The sequence below is a fragment of the Bos indicus genome, chromosome 4 (genome assembly GCF_029378745.1).
Source record: "Bos indicus isolate NIAB-ARS_2022 breed Sahiwal x Tharparkar chromosome 4, NIAB-ARS_B.indTharparkar_mat_pri_1.0, whole genome shotgun sequence".
Classification (NCBI taxonomy): Eukaryota; Metazoa; Chordata; class Mammalia; order Artiodactyla; family Bovidae; genus Bos; species Bos indicus.
This window is the reverse complement of record NC_091763.1, coordinates 119,437,064-119,455,395: the sequence shown is the minus strand read 5'-3', so window position 1 is coordinate 119,455,395 and position 18,332 is coordinate 119,437,064. Positions and strand designations below refer to the sequence as shown.

Below are 18,332 nucleotides of genomic sequence, written 5' to 3'. Positions count from 1 at the left end.
ATCACTGCATTTCCTTCTGTGCACAGCTGGTGCAGGTCCAGAGTCTGGCTCCTGACTCTGCTTCCTCTGAGGCCTGCCTGCCGGAACTGGAACTCTGGTTGCCTTTCAGACGGGAGTTTGCTGTGACGGTGTTTGATCATGTTCTGCTTTCCTCTGACGACAGCAGTGAAGGGAGCTGTGGGAGCCTGGTGCGTCTGAGCTGAAACATGATGTCCTCGCTGAGGAGCAGAGGGAAGCAGGCGGCCTGCCGGCGGCTGGAGGGCAACCCCCATGGGCCCCGCTGTGCTGCCTTCGGCTCTCTGTGGGACGAAAGGCCCGGTGCAGGATGAGGGGGTGCTGGCAGGGCGAGCTGCTGCTCAGAAGGGGTGAAGCGGGGCAGGTCCTGCTCTCAGAACAGCTGGAGGCTCACCTGTGCCCAGGGGTTTGCACTCGAGCCCAGAGTCCTCCAGCTGAAGAGACCTTAAGAAAGGTCTGATTTGGTAGTTGTATTTCAGGAACTGGCGTGCAGAGAAGGGAGGCCGTGCGCCCGGGCTGCACAGCAGGTTGGGGAAGCACCAGGACGGGGGCCTGGGTCCTGCTGCTGCCTCCTTGCCCTTTAGTGGGGCTCAGGACACGGCGTAGGTGGGGCAGGCACGGTTGTGCCACCTGGGGAGGGGGCCGCAGCTCCAGTCAAAAATCCAGCAAAAAATTATCGATGTTTTCCCTTTCCAGAGGAAGAGATCAGCCTCCCATTCTAGACCCGTGCTAGACTGACTCCACACGAGCCCCTCTGAACTGCTGGCAGCACGCTTGGTCGCCTGGGAGGCAGCCGTCTCGTCCCTGGGGCCTCAGCGTCCCTCCGGTCCTGTCTTGGCACCCACCCGCTCTCCGTCCCAGTCTCCTGCCCTGCAGATAAAGGGGGCTGGGGGTGCGGCCCCGGAATTCCGCTGAGCTCATCAAGCTTTGGGGTCTTCAGTCCTTGTCCGCACCTGTGGCTGCTGTGGTCACTCTGCAGGGAGGTCTGGGGGACTTCCAGACCGTGCTCCCCTGGAGGCCCGTGGGCAGTGCCCGCGTTCTGTGCTCTGTGACACCTCCTCCCAGAACACACCCTGGACCCCAGAGCCCCTCTGGGCCGCACGCCCCCCCCGTACATGCATGCTCACCTCTGACGAGGCCGTGGGTCTGTCCAGCTCTTCCATCTGCACTGCCCCACCCTCGCCGAGGCCCCCACCCCCCACGGGCAGCTCCCTTCAGCCCCGCGGCTCCCTGCGTGGAATCGCCCCAGCTCAGCGCCTCCTGCGCTCCTGGAGGACGGCCGCCTCTCCGCCCAGACTCCACCCTCGCCCTCGCGTCCGCCGGACCCACCGCTTACTCTAGCCTCGGAGCTCTGCCCTCTTGGCCCTGGTGACCGTCCATCCCGCTGCCCAGCCTGCATGGCCCTGGCAGCCCCCTGCGGCCGTCCCCTGGGTCCTCCACCTCCTGTGGGTGGAGCAGCTGATGCCCCTCTGCTGTCCTCGAGGCCCGTCCCCTGTTGCCCACATCACAGTTAGAGGTGGATGCTGCTTGTGGGAGGGGTGCCCCTGAGCCCAGAGGCCCCGAGAGCAGAGCCTGTGTCGTCCATTTGCCCCGAGCGCCTGTCCTGTGGCTCTTCTGCCTGCTTGTCCCGCGGGGCGTTAGGGCAGGGCCGTGTCCCGGGGTCGGGGCAGCACAGGGCAGCATGAATGGAGACGAGTCCACTGTGAGAGCAGGAAGGGCCTCACAGACTCGCCGTAGACACGGGCCGGACGTGCGCGGCTGTGCTGAGCAGAGTGCAGCCTGCCCGTCTGTGGAGGTGGACAAGAGAGCGCTGAAGCTCTTTGTTGAGGAACAGGTGGGGCGGGGGGTCAGGTTTCTGGGATGAGTGTGGAGGTTGGAAAAGCAACTTCCTTGTTCTATTGCTGAGTTTGACAGATAAAAAAACGTAGGAGCCTGTGTGTGTGTGTGTATACACACACACACATTCACGTGGACTCACGCGCACACACATTATATTGCTGTTCAGTCACCAGGTCAAGTCTGACTCTGTGACCCCCTGGACTGCAGCACGCCAGGCTTCTCTGTCCCTCAGCATCTCCCAGAGTTTGTACAAGTTAGTGTCCATTGACTTCGTGATGCCAACCATCTCATCCTCTGCTGCCCCCTTCTTCTGCCCTCAGTCTTTCCCAGCACCAGTGCCTTTTCCAGTGAGTCAGCTCTTCACATCAGGTGCCAAAGGACTGGAGCTTCAGCTACATCATCAGTGCTTCCAGTGAATATTCAGCGTTGATCTCCTTTAGGATGGACTGGTTTGACCTCCTTGCAGTCCAAGGGACTCTCAAGAGAACTCTCCAGCACCACAGTTCAAAGGCATCAATTCTTCAGTGCTCTGCCTTTTTTATGGTCCAACTCTCACATCTGCACATGACTACTGGAAAAAGCATAGCCCTGACTAGACGGACCTTTGTCAGAAAAGGGACACCTTTGGTTTTTTTTTTTAATATTTATTTAGCTGTACCAGGTCTTATTTGTGACATGCGAGACCTAGTTCCCTGACCAGGGATCGAGCCCAGGCCCCCTGCACTGGGCACACAGAGTCTTAGCCACTAGACCACCAGGGAAGTCCCGACACCTTTGGTTTTTAATACACTGTGTGGGTTTGTCATAGCTTTCCTTGCAAGAAGCTATCATCTCTAATTTCATGGCTGCAGTCACCATTCGTAGTGATTTCAGAGCCAAGAAGAGGAAATCTGTCACTGTTTCCACTGTTTCCCCATCTATTTGCCATGAAGTGATGGGACTGGATGCCACGATCTCAGTTTTTTAACATTGTCTTTTAAGCTGGCTTTCTCACTGTCCTCTTTGACACTTACAAGAGGCTCCTTGGTTCCTCTTCACTTTCTGCCATTAAAGTGTTGTCATCTGCGTGTCTGAGGTTGTTGACATTTCTCCTGGCAATCTTGATTCCACCCTATAACTCATCCAGCCCAGCACTTTGCATGATGTGCTCTACATATAAGTTAGATAAACAGGTTGACAGTAAACAGACGTGTCACGCTGTGCAGGGCCACCCGAGATGAACAGGCCACAGTGGAGAGTTCTGACAAAACGTGACCCGCTGGAGGGGGAGTGGCAGCCGCTCCAGAGCTCTTGCCGTGGGAACCCACGAACTGTTTAAAAGACACGCATTATCAGTTCAGTTCATTCATTCAGTTTCCAACTCTTTGTGACCCCGTGAATCACAGCACGCCAGGCCTCCCTGTCCATCACCAACTCCCGGAGTTCACTCAGACTCACGTCCATCGAGTCAGTGATGCCATCCAGCCATCTCATCCTCTGTCATCCCCTTCTCCTCCTGCCCCCAATCCCTCCCAGCATCAGAGTCTTTTCCAATGAGTCAACTCTTCGCATGAGGTGGCCAAAGTACTGGAGTTTCAGCTTCAGCATCATTCCCTCCAAAGAAATCCCAGGGCTGATCTCCTTCAGAATGGACTGGTTGGATCTCCTTGCAGTCCAAGGGACTGGCAAGAGTCTTCTCCAACACCACAGTTCAAAAGCATCAATTCTTCAGTGCTCAGCTTTCTTCACAGTCCAACTCTCACATCCATACATGACCACAGGAAAAACCATAGCCTTGACTAGACAGACCTTTGTTGGCAAAGTACTGTCTCTGCTTTTGAATATGTTATCTAGGTTGGTCATAACTTTCCTTCCAAGGAGTAAGCGTCTTTTAATTTCATGGCTGCAATCACCATCTGCAGTGATCCCCCAAAAATAAAAGTCTGACACTGTTTCCACTGTTTCCCCATCTATTTCCCATGAAGTGATGGGACCAGATGCCATGATCTTAGTTTTCTGAATGTTGAGCTTTAAGCCAACTTTTTCACTCTCCTCTTTCACTTTCATCAAGAGGCTTTTTAGTTCCTCTTCACTTTCTGCCATAAGGGTGGTGTCATCTGCATATCTGAGGTTATTGATATTTCTTCCGGCAATCTTGATTCCAGCTTGTGCTTCTTCCAGCCCAGTGTTTCTCATGATGTACTCTGCATATAAGTTAAATAAGCAGGGTGACAATATACAGCCTTGACGTACTCCTTTTCCTATTTGGAACCAGGCTGTTGTTCCATGTCCAGTTCTAACTGTTGCTTCCTGACCTGCATATAGGTTTCTCAAGAGGCAGGTCAGGTGCTCTGGTATTCCCATCTCTTTCAGAATTTTCCACAGTTTATTGTGATCCACACAGTCAAAGGCTTTGGCATAGTCAATAAAGCAGAAATAGATGTATTTCTGGAACTCTCTTGCTTTTTCCATGATCCAGCGGATGTTGGCAATTTGATCCCTGGTTCCTCTGCCTTTTCTAAAACCAGCTTGAACATCTGGAAGTTCATGGTTCATGTATTGCTGAAGCCTGGCTTGGAGAATTTTGAGTATGACTTTATTAGCGTGTGAGATGAGTGCAATTGTGCAGTAGTTTGAGCATTCTTTGGCATTGCCTTTCTTTGGGATTGGAATGAAAACTGACCTTTTCTAGTCCTGGGGCCACTGCTGAGTTTTGCAAATTTGGTGGCATATTGAGTGCAGCACTTTCACAGCATCATCTTTCAGGATTTGAAATAGCTCAACTGGAATTCCATCACCTCCACTAGCTTTGTTCGTGGTGATGCTTTCTAAGGCCCACTTAACTTCACATTCCAGGATGTCTGGCTCTAGGTCAGTGATCACACCATCGTGATTATCTGGGTCATGAAGATCTTTTTTGTACAGTTCTTCTGTGTATTCTTGCCATCTCTTCTTAATATCTTCTGCTTCTGTTAGGTCCATACCATTTCTGTCCTTTATCGAGCCCATCTTTGCATGAAATGTTCCCTTGGTATCTCTAATTTTCTTGAAGAGATCTCTAGTCTTTCCCATTCTGTTGTTTTCCTCTTATTTCTTTGCATTGATCGCTGAGGAAGGCTTTCTTATCTCTTCTTGCTATTCTTTGGAGCTCTGCATTCAGATGCTTATATCTTTCCTTTTCTCCTTTACTTTTAACTTCTCTTCTTTTCACAGCTATTTGTAAGGCCTCCCCAGACATCCATTTTGCTTTTTTGCATTTCTTTTCCACGGGGATGGTCTTGATCCCTGTCTCCTGTGCAATGTCACGAACCTCATTCCATAGTTCATCAGGCACTCTGTCTATCAGATCTAGGCCCTTAAATCTATTTCTCACTTCCATTGTATAATCATAAGGGATTTGATTTAGCTCATACCTGAATGGTCTAGTGGTTTCCCTACTTTCTTCACTTTAAGTCTGAATTTGGCAATAAGGAATTCATGGTCTGAGCCACAGTCAGCTCCTGGTCTTGTTTTTGCTGACTGTATAGAGCTTCTCCATCTTTGGCTGCAAAGAATATAATCCATCTGATTTCGGTGTTGACCATCTGGTGATGTCCATGTATAGAGTCTTCTCCTGTGTTATTGGAAGTGGTGTTTGCTATGACCAGTGCGTTCTCTTGGCAAACTCTATTAGTCTTTGCCCTGCTTCATTCCATATTCAAAGGCCAAATTTTCGTGTTATTCCAGGTGTTTCTTGACTTCCTACTTTTGCATTCCAGTCCCCTATAATGAAAAGGACATCTTTTTTGGGTGTTAGTTCTAAAAGGTCTTGTAGGTCTTCATAGAACCGTTCAACTTCAGCTTCTTCAGCGTTACTGGTTGGGGCATAGACTTGGATTACTGTGATATTGAATGGTTTGCCTTGGAAACCAACAGAGATCATTCTGTCGTTTTTGAGAGTGCATCCAAGTACTGCATTTCAGACTGTTTTGTTGACCATGATGGCTACTCCATTTCTTTTGAGGGATTCCCGCCCCCAGTAGTAGACATAATGGTCATCGGAGTTAAATTCACCCATTCCAGTCCATTTTAGTTCGCCCCTCCTGACCTTGAACGTGAAATAGCTCCTCTAGGCCCTCCTGTGCCCGCGCAGCCATGGCTCCTTGGACATGGGGTTGCTCCTCCTGGCCGCCACCCCTGGCCTCGGGCATGGGGTAGTTCCTCTCAGCTGCTCCTGTGCTGTCGCAGCCTGGCACTCTCGCTGCCGCCCCTGACCTTGGACGTGGGGTAGCTCCTCTTGGCCTCCGCCCCTCGGGCATGGGGTCCTCCTGGCTTCTGCCCCTGACCTCGGACGTGGGGTAGCTCCTCTCAGCCACGCTATGTGCGCTGTTGCAGCCGCCTGCGCTCTGTGTATGTATATATATATATATATAAACTTAAAAGAAAGGTTTCAAGAAAATCTAATGGATGTTTCTCTTAGAATATATTTACAATGCTGTCCACCACAAACCAAATTTAAAAATGATTCCATTATACTGCAGACTGGAAGTGACTTACAAAGGGTGTTCCAAAACACATAGGAAATGTCTCTGCGCATTTCCCTCCGTGCCAGCCTGCGTGTAGGGTGTTTCCTGTGGGTTTCAGGTGGGTCCTGGAGGCCTGGGGCCTCGGGCGGCTCAGCTGCTGGCGGCTGACCTGCTGACCCCTGCCTGCACTCGGCTTTCTCGTCTGTAAGGTGTGGGGCCGATGCATCCCAGTGCTGCTTCAGGTCCCTGCTTTCAGGGTATTTGGGGTCAGAGCGTGACGTGGAAGCTCCATGTGTTCTGAAGAACATGCTATCTCGTTTCTCCTCCCCGACGCCACCCACAGCACTGACTGGGGTTCCAGAACCCCACGCACTGTCTGAGTCCCGGCCGCGCAGACTGTCCACCCCGCCGGCGACGGTGGAGACCCTCCCTCAGGGACAGCAGGGCCCCAGCCACTGGTGGCAGGCAGGTTGGTTTTAGCAGCGCTCAGAGGAGGGTCAGTGGGCTGGTCCAAGAGGGAGGCAGAAGGTTGAGCTCCACAGCCAGTCGGGCAGCTGGGCAGGTCACTGCCTGGATCCTCCGGGCTTGGCAGAGGCCCCAGAAATCCAGGAGACGCTTGCAATACTTCAGATGACTTTCTGCCGCTCCAGTGGGGCATCTCGGCGTAAGCACGTGTAGTGCCCGACCGGCAATTGCCCACCAGCCCGGCCCGGCAACGTGCTCCTGATAATTAAACGGGCCGCGTGTGAAAGGCTCTCCTCTGCTGCGTCCCTGCAGTGAGACCATGTGAACAACGGAGGCGCCTTCACCTGCAGCCGGCAGATGCACCGTGTGAGGCCCTGGGCCCTGAATTAGCCTTTTGTACCCAAGGCAGTGATTTGAATGCTTGAACCTCCACAGGAAGCTTGTCTCAAAGGGAACAATTCCCAAATAAGGGCTAATTAGGGCCTAAATTAATTAGAAGGTGCGGTTTGAAAAGAGGTTGAGGAGCAGAGTCTGTCATTTCAGACAAATGGGACAGAGCGGGATAAATGGGGCCCCACTAATATCTCACTCTTCCCAGAGCCCCCCTTCCCCGCCGTGTTCTCAGGAGGCCCCCGGAAGCAGCCCCACTGGCCTGGTGGCCCCACCGCCAGCACCTCCGGCCAACCAGTGCATCTGCCCCTGGCGGTCCCGTCTCTCCCCTGGAAACCAGCCCTGAGTGCTGAACATTGAATGGTCACCGGACCGTCAGAAGCAAAGCTTCACATCACAAGTGTGACAGTCTCGGGCTGAGAAGGACAGAAAGGCGGGGGGTGGGGGTGAGAGGGCGAGCTGGAAGGCAGCCTGGAAGCCACGCTGCACTGGGCTCACCTTTGCGTTTGTGGTTTTCACGATGAGCTGCTTTTTGTTTAAAACCATTCCTTTCCATTAGGCTTCCCTGGTGGCTCAGATGGTAAAGAATCTGCCTGCAATGCAGGAGACCCGGGTTTGATCCCTGGGCCGGGAAGATCCCCTGGAGAAAGGAATGGCAACCCACTGCAGTATTCTTGCTTGGAAAGTCCCATGGACAGAGGAGCCTAGCAGGCAACACCCCATGGGGTCACAAACAGTCAGACACAACTGAGCGGCTAACACACCACACACTTGTTCCTTTCCGAGGGTTTCTGATCCTGGCAGCTGCTCGGAGCTGTGCCTTGGGCTCGGCCAGGGCTGTCTGTCCATCTGTCTGTCACCCCCTCACGGTCTCTCTTCTCTGCCTCCCTTCTCGCAGACGGAGTGTTCGGACGGTGTCAGGAGTTTCCGGCTGTGGACGCGCTCCGCTATGAAGTGTCGCCGGGGGTCCTGCAGCACCTGACAGCCACCCTGCAGAAGCTCTCCCGCACAGGTGGGTGGGCCCGGCCCATCCGCGTCCTCCCGGTGCCGAGGCCTTAGACAAAGAGCGGGTCAGCCAGCCAGCGGCGGGCAGGGAGAGGCGGCCTGGGTCCCTCCCGGCAGCTGTGGCCGATGCTGTGGGTCAGTGGCAGTGGAGGGCTGGCCACTTTCCCAAGAAGATGACCACACTTCTGAAGCCCCAGTCCCAGTGTCTCAGCCCCGCCGCCTGGCTCCTCAGGGCCAGTGGTCAGGTGCGCGTGGCCTTGGCTGAGGCCTAGGATCAGGCGAGAGCAGCTCCTACAGAGGAGGGGAGTCTTCTCCAAAAGATGTCATGCATTCACGCCCAGACCCCAGGGGTCTGCACTGTAGGTTTAGCTGCCGCGGCCGCCCAGGCTCCATGGCGTCCTGTCTGCTGCCGACCCTCGGCACAGGCTCCTTACCTGTAGATGTGGGCCCAGGCTATGGAGCGTGCATGTGGGCCCATGGCGGCCTCCAGCCCCGTGTCCTCGGTGGCCCCATGTCCCCTGCATGAGTCTCAAGGGAACAGAGGTGATGAGCCCCCGAGCCCCAGAGGATGCGGGGGCCTGGAGTGCTGGCAGGAGGCAGTCGCTGGGCTGGCAAGCAGAGAGCGGGTCGCCTCTGGTCTCCACCACTCTTAGCAGCAGCAGCCGGGCCCAAGGTGGGTCCCGTCCTGGAGCTGCAGCCGCTGACCCCAGGGCCCGCTGTCTGCAGACAGCGTGTGTGTTGGGGGCCATCAGCCCTCCATGATGGCAGCCCCAGCCCCTGCCAACCCCCTTTGGATTGGCTGCTGCCTTTGGTCTGCGAGCTTGTCAGTGGAAGTCATGGCAGGTGGTGTTGAGTGGAGCAGTTTGGTGCCCTTCCACCTCGACGACCCTCACCCCACAGGTCAGGGAATAGGGGGCGTCCTGTTGCTACGGAGCTAGCTACCGAGTTCATGCATTCCAGACCAGGGAGCAAGCCCAGGACGGCTTTGATCACTGGCCTTTAAGCCCCAGGGTGTCTGGTGGACGCTGTGAAGTTCGGGGTCTTCTGGTGTTAGTATCAGCTGAGGGCCGGTCCAGTGGTCACTGGAGAGTCTGCTGATGTCCTTTCCTGGTCAGAGGCGTCCCTTTAGCGGGGCCTAGGGGCAGACGGAAGGATGAACATTGGCTTGTGTAGCAGGGCCTTTCCTCCAGGGCCCCTACCCCCACCCCGCCATTCCCGGGCTCTGATCTGTGAGGTGAAATTCCTCCGTCTGGAAAGTACAGGAGGGGCCGTGACTGTCCTGCTGCCTCGGTGGACGCAGGGCTCTCCTGCCAGGCAGGCCCTGGGTGCTGGCGGAAGGCCGTCCGGTCCACTCTGGGAAGACTGCAGTGGCTACGAAGCCCCAGGTCTCTGCAGTCCCTCTCTCATGGTCAGCGCTCCGTGGTGGCCACATGCCTTCCCCTCAGTGCTGAGTGCCCCCGCCTGGGCCATGCCTCCCCCAAGCGGTGCCCCCAGCGGTCCCGGTTGGAGGCACACAGCGCCCAGTGCATTCCTGATGTGCAGGGCCTCTCCTGAGCTCTCAGAGGAGGCCGGGCCCATGGACTTATTCCTCGTGACTCCAGGCCTTCTGGAGCATTGGCATAGTGTGAGCCTGTCATGGGACGAGGAGGCTGCGGTGTGTCCAGCTCACTTCACAGAGGCCCCGTGTCCCTGTGTGTGTGGGCCAGCGGCAGAGAGCCATGCTCTGGGCCCGGGTCGGCAGGCCCGCCTGGCCCATTTCCATCCGTCCCCTTTGTCTCACACTCTGGCTCCATGCCCACAGGTGTTCCTGCTGCTGCAGAGCGGCCCACACACAATTCTTCCGCGTGCTCTGCTCTCACGGCCCGGCCTCACCGTCTGGGCCCGCCGCAGCCATCCAGATGCGGGCGAGACTCTGTGTCCTGGGAAGGTCTGTGGGCCGCAGGACCACCACCTGGGGGTCAAGGTTCCTCAGGAGAGGGCGGGTGCCCTCCCCTGCAGAGCAGGCTGCGGGGCCCCGTGTCTCAGCTGGGTCGGGATGGTCCACACCCGCATCCAGCACCCTTCCCATCGCAGCCTGATTGCGGGCTCAGACTCTGGGCTCCTTCCAGAGGGAATTCGAGACACACGGAGGGTGCTTCATGGAGGAGGCAAAACAGACAGGGAAGTACATTTTTAAATGCGTAGATGTCCTTGTTGAGAGCAGTTTTAGATTTACAGAAAGGTTGAGCAGAACGAGTAGAGCTTGCATACCTGCCCCCCCGAAAGGCTCTCTGACCTTGGGGTGGCACCTGGATTGGCACTGGGCGTCGGTATTTATGATCAGTGCATGCCCATGGCTCACTCTAGGGTTAACTTTGTCCTGCACATTCTGTGGGTTTGACAGGCATGTGATGTCACGCAGTGCCGTTCCGGGTCTGGGTGGGGAAAGCTCGCTGCCCTAACGGCCCCGTGTGCGCCTGGTCATCTCCCCCACTCCCCGAGTCCTGACAGCCACTCCCCTTCCCACTGCTGTTTCCAGAACGTCAGTTAGCTGGGATCAAGCAGTGTGTAACCTTTTCAGACTGGCTTGTTTCACCTAGGCCTGTGCTTTGAAGTTCCTTCCATGACTTTCGATGGCTTAATAGCTCACTTATTTCTAGCGCTGAATGACAGTCAGCTGTCTGAATGGACCAGTTTTTCAGTTGACCCACTGAACGACGTCTTGATTGCTCCCAACCACTGGCAGTGGTGAAGAGAACTTCTATAAACGTCCATGTGCAGGGTTTTGTGTGGACAGGACTTTTGAACTCCTTTGGGTAAATACCAGATCTTACCGTAAGAGCACATTTCGTTTTGTAATTGACTGTCTCCAAGCAGCAGTGTGGCCGGTGAGGGGGCGGGGGTGGTGGAGGACTTACCAAAGCTCTTAGAGGTGCAGTTTCTTCATCGAGTGAATGTGGACGTCAAAACAGGGCCATCGTGAAGGTCAAACGATGACATCAAGTAAAGTACTCTAAACGTGTTATAAAAGTACTTCCAAACGTTGGCTATTATTCATTTGATGCTCTGTCCCGATTTATGGAGCTTTTACCCAGTTCACCGGAGAAGGCAATGGCACCCCACTCCAGTACTCTTGCCAGGCTCCTCTGTCCATTGAATTCTCCAGGCAAGAATACTGCAGTGGGTCTGTTCCTTTCTCCATGGGATCTTCCCAACCTAGGGATCAAACCCAGGTCTCCGCATTGCAGGCAGATTCTTTACCGTCACCAGGGAAGCCCAAGAATACTGGAGTGTAGCCTATCCTTTCTCCAGGGGATCCCCACCTGCCAATGTAGGAGACGCAGGTTCGACCCACTCCAGTGTTCTTGCCTGGAAAGTTCCATGGACAGAGGAGCCTGCTGGGCTATAGTCCATGGGGTCACAAAGAGTTGAACACGACTGAAGTGACTTGGCGTGCATGAATCAACCAGTTTATACCCACCTATTTCTTTTCCAGTGGGAATTATTGCAGAGTTTCTGCTGAGGTGGTTAGCTCTGTGCATTGACTCTAATGCCAGAAGGGCAGCCATTTCTCACAGGACACAGGTATGCTCTAGCTCTTTCCTCACATCAGTGGTGGTGACCATGATGATTCAGGTCGACTCACTGACAGGTGAGGGTGGCCGTGCCTCAGGGGAGCCTGTCTAGACCGCCAGCAACGGGACAGGCAGGATGTGCCCTCAGGCCTGGAACAGAACCCATGTCCTTCCCTGATCCCAACTCAGCCGTCCTTGGACACCCATTCCCTCTGTGGAACTCCTCCCCCTCCCCCAGAACACACCTGTTTTTTTAAGCTTTATATTTTCTTGGGCTCCAAAATCACTGCAGATGGTGACTGCAGCCATGAAATTAAAAGATGCTTGCTCCTTGGAAGAAAAGCTATGACCAACCTAGATAGCATATTAAAAAGTAAAGACATCACTTTGCTGACAAAGGTCTGTCTAGTCAAGCTATGGTTTTTCCAGTGGTCATGTATGGATGTGAGAGTTGGACTATAAAGAAAGCTGAGCACCAAAGAATTGATGCTTTTGAACTGTGGTATTAGAGAAGACTCTTGAGAGTCCCTTGGACTGCAGGGACATCAAACCAGTCAGTCTTAAATGAAATCAATCCTGAATAGTCTTTGGAGGGACTGATGTTCAAACTGAAGCTCCAATACTTTGGCCATCTGATGCGAAGAGCTGACTCATTGGAAAAGACCCTGGGAAAGATTGAAGGCAGGAGAAGGGGGACGACAGAGGATGAGATGGTTGGATGGTATCACCAGCTCAGTGGACATGAGTCTGAGCAAACTCTGGAGATAATGAAGGACAAGGAAGCCTGGTGTGCTGCAGTCAATGGGGTCACAAAGAGTCAGGCACGACTGAGCAACTGAACAACAATTTTGTGTTGAGGTGTAGCCGATTACCAATATTGTAACAATTTCAGGTAAACAGCAAAGGGATTCAGCCAGACATATACATGATCCATTCTCCGTGAAACCCTCCTTCCATCCAGACTGACACTTAACACTGAGCAGAGTTCCCTGTGCTTTATAGTAGGTCCTTGTTGGTTATGCATCTTAAATAAAGCAGAGAGCACCTTGTTATTAAGTTATCTTCCACCAGCCAGTCCCAAGCAGGTTACGCTCAGTGTCTTGGGAGCCACATGGGTGCCTCCCACAGAAGCTGGAGCGGTTCTGCTGGGCTTGGAGTCCTGGCGGGGACAGCATTTTGGCTTCTGCTGCTGGGCCACCAGAGGGCGTGTTGGAGTGCCTGGATGGGCCCAGCTGCTGTACCTGGTGGCAAATTGCATTTCCTTGTGTCTCCAAGGCACTGGGGGCTTTCCCGGTGAGCCAGGAGATGTAGACGTGAAATAAAGTTTCATAGGCTTGGTTGAAAAGCAACATCGTGGGGACACTTGTGGTCTCCTGAACTGCATATCCTAGCACTTTCTGGAAACGATCTTGTGTTTCTCTCTGGACCTGTCTGCCCGCTAACGCTGTAGCTCTCTGCCCTCCATGCCTCTCCCCTCCTGGGCCAGCCCACTGGAGGTGGCGGCCCCAGGCCTTAGGGGTAGACTCCTGTCCAGACTCCCATCTCCCTTGGGTGTGAGGCTCAGCTTCTGCAGGTGAGACCTGCAGTTCTTGTACGCTGTGATGCTGGTTCCTGGGGAAACTCATCCTTCTCTTTGTCGGGGGTTGGTGGTGTCCTGTTTTCACCCTCTCGCGTGGAAGACCTCAGGATGCAAACTCCCTGCCATCCCGTGGGCTCGGCCGCGTCAGGCAGAGTGGGCATGCGTCTCCCCTGCCCCGCTTCTTCACGGCCACACCCAGAAACACAGGCCTGGTCCCAGCGAAGGCGGCTGCTGGCAGGGCTGTCAGGAGCCTTCCTTTTGAAGAAGGGAAATGGGGCTTAATTGTGCAACATAAATACACACATGAGAGAACAGAAGATGTTCACGTTTATTCACTACTCTTGTCTCCTGCTGGCAACATTGTTTCGTGAGTGGATACATTGTTCTCTCATGTATTAAAGTTTTAAAAAACGCATTTCACTTCTGACACTTCATTAAAATTCAGCATGTAGATGTCACTCGTTGGCACCTAATTTGCTGTCATAAAAACAACTTTGGATTTACTTCCTGGCAAGAATCTCCTGATATATTGAGCTGTATGTCAAAAGCAAGAAACAAAAACGCAAAAAGTAAGAATCTAACACAATGTCACATTTCCTTAAAAGAGAATGAGAAGAAATCCCCTAATGAAACGGAGCAGAACGCAGGAAGCCAGCGCGGGCGGCAGAGGAGGCCCGGCGCGAGTGCGGCCCGCAGTGCCGGGGCTGCGCGGGGCGGGGTGGGCGGCTCCCGCCGGCAGCGGGCTGAACTTTGACCCCTGCTTGGCAGCTCCCCAGCTGCTGGTGCCGAGAGCCGTGGCCCTTGCCTGTGTCGCGCCCTCTGCGCTTGCGCACTTGGCATCCCACCTGGGTGCCGGGTCTCTCGGTGAGTCTGAGCTGCAGTCTCCCCGGGACCCGCGTTGACTCCCGAGCCCACAGGAGCCGAGTCACTGCCCTCTGTCGCTCCGTGCGGCCTGCTTTCCCGTTGCTGGCAGTCCTGCTACTGCTCCTTCTTTTCTTTCTTGCCTCCTGGCAACTTGTTACGGGATTTGATGCCTATAGTCTTTCTTTTTTTGCCCTTTTAAAAAATGTGAACTTAGTTTCCCTGAACATTTAGAAAGAGGCTGGGTTCCTAAAGCTTTTCTAACTCTGTGGAGCTCACCCTTCTGCGTGTGTGTGTGTGTGTGTGTGTGTGTGTTTTGGTGCAGTGTCAAAAACACGTGGCAGGTCACTTTTTTATCATCGTGATAGAATTTCATTATCGTGATAGAACTGACAGGCCACACATGAACCCTTTGGAGGTGTATAGCTTAGCAGTTTTTAGTGTGTTCAGATATTCATCACCACTGTCCAATGTCAGAAACTAAACCTCAGCGACGACTCAGTCCTCACTCCATCTCCCTGCCCCGCTGCTCCTGGCTACCCTGATCTAGTTTCTCTCTTAATGGATTTGACTGTCTTAGAGATTTCATACAGATGAGTTCATGCAAATATGACCGTTTTGTGTCTGGCTTCTTCCCCTTGGCATAACGTTTTCAAGCTGTGTTCATTCTGTGGCATGTATCAGTTCTGTGCTCACTTTTAAGGCTGAACAATATTCTTTTGCCTGGATATACTGTATTTTGTTTCTCCATTCGTCAGCTGTGAAAGTGCTGCCTTCAATATGCCAATAAATCTGGAAAACTCAGCAGTGGCCACAAGACTGGAAAAGGTCAGTTTTCATTCCAATCCCAAAGAAAGGCAATGCCAAAGAAGGTTCAAACTACTGCACAATTGCATTCATCTCACATGCTAGCAAAAGTAATGCTCAAAATTCTCCAAATGAGGCTTCAACAGTACATGAACTAAGAACTTCCAGATGTACAAGTTGGATTTAGAAAAGGCAGAGGAACCAAAGATCAATTAGCCAACATCCTTTGGATCATGGAAAAAGCAAGAGAATTCTAGAAAAACATCTGCTTCTGCTTTATTGACTACACCAAAGCCTTTGACTGTGTGGATCACAACAAACCATGGAAAATTCTTAAAGAGACAGGAATACTAGACCACCTTACCTGCCTCCTCAGAAATCTGTATGCTAGTCAAGAAGCAACAGTTCGAACCAGAGATGGAACAATGAACTGGTTCCAAACTGAGAAAGGAGTACATTAAGGCTGTATATTGTCACCTTGCTTATTTAACTTATATGCAGAGTAGATCATGTGAAATGCTGGGCTGGATGAAGCACAAGCTAGAATCAAGATTGCCGGAAGAAATATCAATAACCTCAGATATGCAGATGACACCACCCTTATGGCAGAAAGTGAAGAGGAACTCAAAAGCCTCTTGATGAAAGTGAAAGAGGAGAGTGAAAAAGTTGGTTTAAAGCTCAGCATTCAGAAAACTAAGATCATGGCATCCGGTCCCATCACTTCATGGGAAATAGATGGGGAAACAGTGGAAACAGTGTCAGACCTTATTTTTGGGAGCTCCAAAATCACTACAGATGGTGACTGCAGCCATGAAATTAAAAGATGCTTACTCCTTGGAAGGAAAGTTATGACCAACCTAGATAGCATATTAAAAACCAGAGACAGTACTTTGCCAACAAAAGTCTGTCTAGTCAAGGCTATGGTTTTTCCTGTGGTCATGTATGGATGTGAGAGTTGGACTGTGAAGAAAGCTGAGCACCGAAGAATTGATGCTTTTGAACTGTGGTGTTGGAGAAGACTCTTGAGAGTCCCTTGGACTGCAAGGAGATCTGACCAGTCCATTCTGAAGGAGATCAGCCCTGGGATTTCTTTGGAGGGAATGATGCTAAAGCTGAAACTCCAGTACTTTGGCCACCTCATGCGAAGAGTTGACTCATTGGAAAAGACTGATGCTGGGAGGGATTGGGGGCAGAAGGAGAAGGGGATGACAGAGGATGAGATGGCTGGATGGCATCACCGACTCGATGGACATGAATATGAGTGAACTCCAGGAGTTGGTGATGGACAGGGAGGACTGGCGTGCTGTGGTTCATGGGGTCGCAAAGAGTCGGACACAACTGAGCGACTGGACTGAACTGAACTGAACTGATATCTGTAACTGTTGCACATTCTTGGTAGCTTGCCCACTGGTCTCTAGTAACAGCTGTTGTCTTAAAGGTGATTGCATCTAATGTTAGTTACACATTCCTGTTCTTTTTTTTGTTTGTTTTTGTTTTTTTTTTTTTTGTTACTATTTAATGAGATTTCTTTATATAATCCTTTTAATTTCAGCTGTTTTTGTCTTTAGAGATAAACCATGTTTCCCATAGCATATTTTTGAATAATGCTTTTTAAATCTATTCTAAGAAGCTCTGACTTCTACTTGGAATGTTTAGCCCATTAACATTAATGCAGTTACTGATTAGATAGGATATATGTCTTCTATCTCCAGTTCCAAAGAAGGGCAATGTCAAAGAATGTTCAAAATATACAACTGCACTCATTTCACATGCTAGCAAAGTAATGCTCAAAGTTCCCCAGGCTAGGCTTCAACAGTATGTGAACCAAGAACTCACAGATGTTCAAGCTGAATTTAAAAAGGCAGAGGAACTAGAGATCAAATTGCCAACATCCATTGATTCACAGAAAAAGCAAGAGAATTCCAGAAAAACATCTACTTCTGCTTCATTGACTATGCTAAAGCCTTTGACTGTGTGGATCACTACAAACCATGGAAAATTCTTAAAGAGATGGGAATACTAGACCACCTTACCTGCCTCCTAAGAAATCTGTATGCTAGTCAAGAAGCAACAGTTAGAACTGGACATGGAACAACAGACTGGTTCCAGACTAGAAAAGGAGTACTTCAAGTCTCTATATTGTCAGCCTGCTTATCTAACTTACATGCACAGTACATCATGTGAAATGCCAAGCTAGATGAAGCACAAGCTGAAATCGAGATTGCCAGGAGAAATATCAGTAGCTTCAGATATGCAGATGATACCACCCTTGTGGCGGAAAGTGAAGAGGAATTAAAGAGCCTCTTGATGAAAGTGAAAGATGAGAGTGAAAAAGCTGGCTTAAAGCTCAACATTCAATAAACTAAGATCATGGCATCTGGTCCCATCACTTCGTGGTAAATAAATGAGGAAACAATGGAAACAGTGATGGAATTTATCTTCTTGGGCTCCAAAACCACTGCAGATGGTGACTGCAGCCATGAAATTAAAAGACTCCTGCTGCTTGAAGAAAAGCTATGACCAACCTAGACAGCCTATTAAAAAGCAGAAACATTACTTTGCCAACAAAGGTCCATCTAGCCAAAGCTTTGGTTTTTCCAGTATTCATGTATGGATACGAGAGTTGGACCATAAAGAAGGCTGAGCACCAAAGAATTGATGCTTTTGAACTGTGGTGTTTGAGAGGACTCTTGAAAGTCCCTTGGACTGCAAGGAGATCAAACCAGTCAATCCTAAAGGAAATCAATCCTAAATATTCTTTGGAAGGACTGATTGTCACACAAATTATATTTTTATACAACGTCTATCTTTCAAAACAGGTTCATAATTATTGCCTTGTGTAGTTCCTTTTAATTTGGGAGCAAAAAAGTTAGATCCACAAAATATACATGTTCTGTCGTTTACATTGCTCACAGTTATCTTTTACTGTGCTCGTGATTTCTTCATTGGGATGACTTATTGTCTAGTTTCCTTTTGTTTTGTCTGACGCACTCCCTTTAATATCTATTTTAGGGAACATCTACGAGCAGTGGATTCTCTGTTTTGTTTGCCTTAATTTTGAAAGATAGCTTTGCTGGGTATAGAATTCTTGACTGACAGTCTTTCCTTCAGGATTTTGAATATGTCATCTCACTGCCTGTGGTCTCCACAGTTTCTGATGAAAATTAGCTGTTGACATTGTTGAGGATCCGTTGTATGGGAGGAACTGCTTCTCCTGTGCTTCCAGGATCCTCCCTTCGGCTTTTGTCAGTTTGATGCTGACGAGGTTCTCTTTGAGTTTGTCCTACTTGGAATTTCTCAAGCTTATGGATGTCTAGATTTATAGCTTTTATC

The 18,332-nt window shown here is 51.3% G+C and overlaps 1 protein-coding gene across 3 annotated transcripts in view; it reads left to right on the top strand.

The window, feature by feature from the left end:
• Positions 1-18,332, top strand: part of PTPRN2 (protein tyrosine phosphatase receptor type N2) — a 602,297-nt gene that overhangs the window by 137,988 nt on the left and 445,977 nt on the right. For 2 of the 3 annotated variants that reach the window (XM_070788511.1, XM_070788512.1), the window contains one exon: positions 8,092-8,205. In XM_070788511.1, coding sequence (XP_070644612.1) covers positions 8,092-8,205 — 114 coding nt within the window. Of the gene's footprint in view, positions 1-64; positions 189-8,091; positions 8,206-18,332 lie in introns of those variants that run through there. The other variant, XM_070788513.1, reaches the window with a different exon arrangement.